The 8283-nt window shown below is 37.1% G+C and overlaps 1 protein-coding gene across 2 annotated transcripts in view; it reads left to right on the plus strand.

Annotated features, from left to right (window-relative positions):
• Positions 1–583: 583 nt before the first annotated feature.
• LOC118406730 (protein fuzzy homolog) overlaps positions 584–8283 on the plus strand; it is a 20978-nt gene continuing 13278 nt past the window's right edge. Inside the window, exons 1-5 of one of the 2 annotated variants that reach the window (XM_035807020.1) lie at positions 584–721; positions 2740–2861; positions 4409–4493; positions 6773–6841; positions 7358–7462. In XM_035807020.1, the coding sequence (XP_035662913.1) occupies positions 644–721; positions 2740–2861; positions 4409–4493; positions 6773–6841; positions 7358–7462 (459 nt within the window). In that variant the 5' untranslated portion in view covers positions 584–643. Of the gene's footprint in view, positions 722–843; positions 904–2739; positions 2862–4408; positions 4494–6772; positions 6842–7357; positions 7463–8283 lie in introns of those variants that run through there. The other variant, XM_035807021.1, reaches the window with a different exon arrangement.

Here is an 8283-nt window from a genome sequence, read left to right on the forward strand (position 1 = left end):
TGCAAGAGATTTGATTTTTTTTACTCGAGAGGTTTGACCATTCGAAGTGAAATAAGCACAACAGGTGCACAAAAATGCACACAAACAGTGTCATAGGGACATCGAAACGTAAGGGTGTCATAACACGGACATTGGGACATAACGTTAGAGCTGTTACAAAAAATTCAAAATAGATTTGGTTTGTTGCTCACAACAGAATGCCTTGAAGTTCTGTTGCTGGGACAATGTGGCTGCCCATGGGCAAAATAATGGGGTTAATGTACTGATGATTGCAGCCCACTATACCTCCCACGAGTCGAGTCTGCCACCATTTTATGATACCCAGGACAGTCAACGTTCTAACATATGACATGTGACGTTAAAAGTGAACTACTAGTATCACTTCTGACAAATTAAGTAACATTTAGCAAGGCCACTGCAAATGTAGTATTTTGATGTTTCTTTGTAATGGTAAAACGCCCTATCTCTCCTCAGTACTATATTCTGTTGTTTTGCTGTCGTCAAAGATCTTAAGCCGCCTTAATTGGCGTGCCCCCAAGTAAATGACTTTCTAAAGCAAGTAAAAAAGTCATCGATCTTATGAGGCTTGACAGGCCGTTTGGGGTTAAAGGTCATACATGACGTCATGGCTTCCCCGTAAAAAATGGCGGCTTACTTGTTTTGCCTGACGACTGGGGGAGGTGTGCCGCTTTTTACTCGCTCTAAACCCGATCTCAAACCCGTGAGTACCTCAACTTCGCTCAGACTTTGTAGTTTAGATAACGAGGGATACGTTGGGGTTCTTTTGCGGCACAGGAAATCGTATTTTAGTTGCATTTTCTGTCAGCAAAGCAGCTGCGTCGTTTGGCTAAGCTTATGATGTTGAGTTGGGTCACTGCAGGCTCTAAACCCGATCTCAAACCCGTGAGTGCCTCAACTTCGCTCAGGTTTTGTAGTTTAGATAATGTGGGATGTGTCTAGGCTCTTTTGCGGCGCAAGAAGTTGTGTTTTAGCTGCATTTTCTGTCAGCAAATTAGCTGCGTCGTATGTGAGTTGGGCCACTGCAGGTGCATATGTCGTCTGATGAAAAATGAATAACTCTTTCCAAACTGTCTAATAATTTGAAGTAATTTACTTCAAATTATTAGACAGTTTGGAAAGAGTTATTACATCGACCTACTTTGTTCACAGCTCATTCGCTTAGGAATACTTTGAAATCGACATAAAGCTTGCGTTTGAAACGTTTTATCCTGAAACTTGGGTTGGAGTCGTTGCAAATAAATTTTGCGAAGGCGCGCGTGAGGTCATAAAATTTGCCAACAACATCGCAACGGAATGCGAGCTTTTGGAAGATTATAGAAATCAGAATCTTTCATATCTCAAGTCCATCGTAGGGTACCCCTCGCCTTTTTAAACATAAAATTCACCCCCCAAAAAGTGAAAATTGTATGTATCTTGCCTATCAATAATTGTTATTAGAACGTTTTATTACACTTCACCAGTAATAAATCATAATAGAGTACGCTTACCTTGTTTATTGACTTTGTCTCTTCCTGTTTATACTGCAAAACACCCCCTACTCCATAATTTGTACATGTATGAACCAGTTTTGATGCTGTATAATTTAGGTCATTAGATGTCCATTTTGACCATTTCCAGTTTTAGCTGCTCTTTTCATCCACCTTTTTGCCTTGCCGCCAGGCAAGGCTTTACGCCAGCTTTTTTCCATGGATCAATGGACGGACCTTTTAACCCAGCCCTTCCAAAGCCCCTTCCAAAGGCCCTTCTTTCCTTGCCGAGATTCATGGCTTAGTTAGACAATGGTACATTCCAGGCGAGTATTAAAACGCTCTTCTAGACGCATGTTACTGTATGTGGTCCAGCGTAATAAATCTACGCTTTAACTCACCATGTTTATATAAATATATATCACAAATTGCATCAGAAGGAACTTAGTTTGTAATAAAAAATAATGCATATTCATTGTGGGTCAAAAAGTTTTACAAAACCTGTTTAATGTGCCAATAATTCATCTGACATAAATTATGATAATGAGGGGGGGGCGACATGTGGAACTCGGGATTTTTAAGCGTAGAATCTAGTCTAACTTACCAAAATAACATAAAATACGCGGCAAGGCACAGCTTTTTTAAAAAGATTTCTTGTTATACTTGTGACCTTGAAGTCAGATCAGGTTCAAAGGGTGACCTCAGGTCACTTTTTGATAGGATTTGTTTCATCAAGCCATTCCCATACCTGTAGATTCAATTTGCTTAAGGAAAATCCCATTACTAGTATCCCATGAAGAAGTTGCAGTTAAGACTAAGACCTCTACAACCCCTCCTTTCACATGAAGTGTTTTGAATAGTCCATTAGCTTGTAGAACAAAAGTTGAAGTTAGATTGAGTATGAATACGTACGACATATTACTTTTTTGTATAATGTAGTAATGAGACTTGGAGTTGAATGCAATGTAACATTGTAAGAAAAAAGAATTAAAAATGCAATGTTCTGTGACTCTTTTAAAACAGTACAATGTATTGTATTCGCATGATAAACCTTTAATATTATCACCAACGTAAAGTGATGACAAAATCTATATTTCCAGTGACTTGTAGCTGCAACCTGAAAAGTTCTTGTCTGAGGCACATATCTTACTAATAAGGAGAAAAAGATGGCATGTAAGGAAAAGGTCATAATTTTCCCCACCAAGCTCTGCTTGGACTGTATACTCAAGGTGAATTACAAATTTTCTTCCAGCTCCCATATCCAGTGATAGGTTCCCTGAATGGTGTGCACATGTTCGGAGCCAATCACGATGCAAACCTGGTCAGCACCACAACAGAGCACACCAAACTAGTATGGAGAGTTTATCATGACAGGTCAGTGGAGTCATCATCACATACTTTCATTAATCCTTATGATTTACTAGATAAACAAACAGTGGGTGGGGCAAAGTTTATACAATGTACATGTAGGTAGTTGCTTAGTGATAGTAGAATTACATATGTATTACTTTTGTGTCTATTGATTTCAATGAAGCCATATGATTGGTCCTAAAACACGTCGACGCCCCCAAAAGACACATGTGGGAGCTAAAGCAGCTCTTCCAATGCTCAAAACAGCAGTACTTTATACAATTAACTTTCTGTCATCTTGATTTCTTTGATGCACACCAATCTTTCTATTTACTGGAATGTTGGCAGGTCTGTTATATCAAGGAGGTTAACCTCCTTGGTTATATTGACATACTGGCAGTGCCAGATTGCAGCCACATGTACACGCATTTATGGTAGCGTCATTTCATGACTCCAAATCAAATGTATGGTATTTGTTTTGTAAATTTATGTGCAGCAGTATTCAGTGGTTCAGGCAACCCAGTTTCTAGATTAAGAGTTTGGAGTATAAAGAGCCACACCTTGCACATATCTCAAGGAATCTGACCCATACATTCCGAGGGTTACACCCTAGTGTGACCCTGTCAGATTCAGTTAGATATCTTAAAACCAGATCCCGTACATATATGTACCACACATACAGAAGTAGTATGCAGGGTTGTACAAATGTCATAGTCATGTGATTTACAGTGCTATAGAGAAAAGTGTATTGTGCTTGTTTTGCAAACCTTTTGTATGAAACCAGAGTCTGCATTAATACCATACAATCGTACAGAAGTAGTATGCAGTGTTGTAAAACGTCCTAGTCATGTGATGTCCAAAGCTGAAAAGAAAGTTGTATTGTGCTTGCTTAATTTTGCAAACCTACTGTGTAACACAAATAGACAACAACAAACTTTGTGAGTTAGTGACTGAACCCTATTTTTCAAGTCTCATTCCTGATCGCCAAAACACCTGTAGGTTAATTCCTTAGGCTGTTAATCGATGTGTCATTGCAGAGAGGCAAACAGTTGTAACAAAACAGTCTACTTGACCTTTGGCCTTCACCTTTTTACTACAGAGAATAAAAAAGATCCTAAACTGAACATTGGAGTAGAGAATAGCATTCATCAGTCTTTACAGTCATCACTTGAAGTTGGGTTCCAAAATGCCCCTACAAAAGTACAAACATGGTAGCTGGGTCGAAAGAAGACCATATTTGCACACGTACAGCCAAGCAAACATCAAATTGATTTGACCCAATTTCATAGAGATCTACAACAGGCAAAGGGAAAGGACTCAATATTTTATTTCAAGAATTGAAGAAAAAATATCCAGTGTAATAGTAATACCTAGTAAATGACAGCTAAGTACTACTGAAGATACAAAAATATTGCAATATCTGTTTATGATTGATGGAACTACACATGCACTTGCTTGTCTGTACATAAGTGTCACTCTGTTCTGTATACAATTTCAATATGTATGATAAAAGGAGAGATAATTGATATCTGTGTGAGATTATGACATGCTCGTCTTGCTTGTTACTTCAGTATCACGCTCATTGTGATATCAGTGGACCAAAGGGCTTCCGATTCACAACTCCAGAGATTCCTAGACAACGTCTTCAATTCTATGGTAAGAAGAATGTCACTCTGTGTTTCCCTTCAAACTTATCATTATCTTTCTAGCTTAAATATTAACCACATTTCCAGCTTTTTTTCAGCTTTTGAATCACCTCTCCAGCTAGACGTGACTTCCTGGCTGATAAATAAAAGATTTCAGGTGGTCTACTTCTAAAGTTACCGTAGACAAAATAGTCCTTACCCAGTTATTGACTTTGAAGCTGTGTAAATAACCGAAACATTTTTAGAACCCCAAATAGTTTTAAGTACTGTTCTTACCTTCAAGCAGCCTTCAAGGCTGTCACATGAACTAAGTTCCAACGAGAATCGAATTATTGCTCATTGTTTCTTCCGACAGTTTGTTTTATTAACTTGACGGGGCCACAAAAAGACTTTTTCCCAAAGTTTTGTACAATCCCTTGATGGCATAAAGCTAATGCAGTGATGTTGTTTTGACTCATTTGTACATCCGTGTGCAATGTTATTGTTGCTACCAATGACAATTTGTGCCCTGTACTCTGCATACATGTAGTATTCATCACCTACCATTCTAGACAGCAAATGTTAAACTTAAAATGTAAGAGTAAAGATAATTACAATTAGACCAGGTATAGAGTAATGTGTTAGAATCTTATGGCTGCAAGAAGTTCCTTGTCAATAATACAAAAATTCCAGGTTGTAACAGTAACTGCCTTCCCATAGAGAGCCAATGTTTCGGATGTTTGGAGCTTAATTCGTTACGATCCACCGACGAGATTTCAGTGGTTTTGAAAACCATTTGTGGAAAGGTTGCGCTGGTGTCAACTTTAAACCAATATTGACTTTTTCTTTCAATGCCACATACCAGCACGAGTGTTTGCTGTGCAAGGCAGGGGACATATGGACATGCTGCGGTATAAGACTGGCAGGTGTTTGGATTGTAGGGAAGGTTTGAGCTGAGACACTGGTCCTTTGACTTTAGAAAGTCGTTAATCATATTTTAACGTCCCCATCTTGGATTCCCAGTAATTCTATATTTTAGGCCAAACAAATTTAGTTTCTTGGTTCTCAGATTTTTAAAAGTAAAAATACAGCGAGAGAACATCATAAAACTACAGGGTAGGGAGGAAAACTTGAATATGCCAGGCCCTGAATTCACTCCTTAAACTGCACCAAGGCACAAACCTGGTCCTCAGGCTTTATTTTTATAATGTTTTTTTTTTTTTTTCAATTAAGAATTTAAGAATTTTTTTTAATTCGAGAACCAACAAACTAAATAGGTGTAGCCTTACAGTACTTATTAGATTGATAGTATCGGATACTTTTGCGTGTTGTTTAAAAAAGTGGCTTTACCACTATAGTGGTAGATGTATTTTTGTCATGCCAGTATCCTAAAGAATTCAGGGCCTGGCATCTTCATATATCATATATCCAACTCTAAAAGTGAAGTGGCCACTGTTGTATCATTAATATTGCAAGAAACATGTACATTGTACAACATTTTTGCCAGTCAACCTAGTCCAAATCTTCATATATTATGCATCCGATTCTAAAGATGAAGTGGCCTCTGTTGTACATTTTGTATCATTATCATATTGAAAAAAAAAACATATACATTTTTGTCAGACTACTCTGAGAAAAAATGAAGCCCTTCTTGAATGGAAAGATTTACAGGTCTTATCACAGATGTTGTCAGAATGATCTGAAGGAATGTTCTTATTGTTTTCACCATGATCCCCTGGCCTTTGTGTCATTAGATGCTTTTAGACCTACAGTAGCTGAACAAATAGGGAGTCTGGATATTTTGGGTCTCAAATTTCACTAAGAAATTTTCTGTCCTACAGGTCGTTCTGCAAACCCCTTGGGCCATAAAAGATTAATAGCATGTTCATTTATCGCCATGGTGACCTGTTAAGATTTAAGATAGCACTTAGATTGTAACCTGACATTTTGATTAGACTCCAGGCTATTCCATAATGTTTGTCTTTCACAAACTAGGCCATATCATGATGAAATACTTAGTCTAATGTTTTACGCCATCATTGTGAAGGTATTCAAATAAAAATGCCTTACTCCAAACAGACTACATGTGTACATGTAAATGCAAGAAAGTGATATATACTATAGTAAGGGCCTGGCCCTGAAGGCATTATCACACCTGTACAAGATCTAATGGGCCCTTTTCTTTTCAAAACTTCTGTTCCTAGTTTTTGCATTCCTTTGTGGAAAGTTAGAATGCATGTAATGTAATTATTCGGACTAATGCATTGTTTTGTCCGAGGGATTAAGCCAGCCCCTTTGTTTGTTTTGCAGGTGCTGCTTTTAGGGCTAGATGAGTTAATTACAATTAAGAATGTGGAGAGATTGAAAAGAGATCTTCGTGTGAGTAGACATTTTTTTTTACTGTCTTTCCTATGACTTGAGTTTATACAGCAGCACAACCTTGAAAGTGTAGAGTTACAGAAGTATTTTATGACTGCAGTTACTAGTAATATGATTTCCTATTCAAATAAGGTAAAGTCAAACTAGGACTCATCCTTTAAATTTTGTTCCATGCCACTCATTTTTGGGAGTCCCTGATGTTAATTTTCCTTTGTTGAATCTGTCATTTTATGCTTACTAAAATGCATTTTCAGTAATTTTATGTCATAATATATATAGTCAGCCCTGAAAGCTGGGGACAGCCTAAGTCAGACCTATCTTTTATGATTATTATGAAAAAAATCCAGTTGTGCCAGAAGAGAAAGTTGTGTTTCGGCTACAGGGCTGATCCTAGCAAATTTCTGCCAGCTCTAAGAGAATCCCTACATACAAAATTTTTCAGGACTGTGACCAGAAACGCAACTTTTTTTTCCTAGGCCTTACTTATATTCATTTTAATGCTTTTTTGCTTTCCAGAGCTGTTACCGTTTGATAGACTGTCTGATGGAGAGTTCTGAGATGTATGGTGATGTGACGGGATGTGTAGATGTCATTGTGTGCCAGGAACAACTCATCTTACAAGTAAGCAGCACCTTCAGCTTGAAACAAAACAATTCTATATACTATGTACTGCCCTTCCATATTTAGAAGTGATCGGAAAGTTGTACAATCTAGATGAGTTTGCAAACTTTAAGATGCTTTGCTTGTTTCTCAGTTTGAGAATCGTTTAACTTACTTTCCATTAAATTCTTGTAAAATAGCCAAGGACAAAGAGGGTATTTAATTTTTTTTAAATTTTATGTTACTAAGTTAACATCTTCAGCTCAAACAAAACAACTTACAGATGATTTTGCAAAGATGCTTTGCTTGCTCCTTAGTGTGTTGATTTGTTTAACACACTTTCCATTGAAGAATTCTAAAATAGCCAAGGCCAAAGAGAGTATTTTTGAACTTCATCAGTAAGTTAATGGAAGAAAGTAAGCACCTTCAGCTCTAAACAAACAACTTACAGATGAGTTTTTAAGCAAACTTGCAAACTTTTAAGATGCTTTGCTTGTTTCTCAGACTATTGATTTGTTTAACTTTCTAAAAAGAGATTATTTTTAGCTTAAGGAAAAGTTGAAAAAAAGATGATGACTGACTGACTACTAAAGGTTGGAAAAAAATTAGCTGTCTTCAATTTGATTTTTTAAGTCTGTGAGATCTAAATTTAAGGTGTTGGGAAAATTTCTACAGACATAACTGTACTTCTATTTGAAGTCAAGTCAAGTTTATTGCACAACGATTGTATCAGGTACAATGTATGGCAAGTAAAATGTATTACTAGCAACTACGAACTATCTACATGAGTATACTAATCTAACATAATAGAAAATAAGGCGGAATAGTGTATTTTACATTGT

This window comes from Branchiostoma floridae, chromosome 19, assembly GCF_000003815.2.
Source record: "Branchiostoma floridae strain S238N-H82 chromosome 19, Bfl_VNyyK, whole genome shotgun sequence".
Taxonomy (NCBI): domain Eukaryota; kingdom Metazoa; phylum Chordata; class Leptocardii; order Amphioxiformes; family Branchiostomatidae; genus Branchiostoma; species Branchiostoma floridae.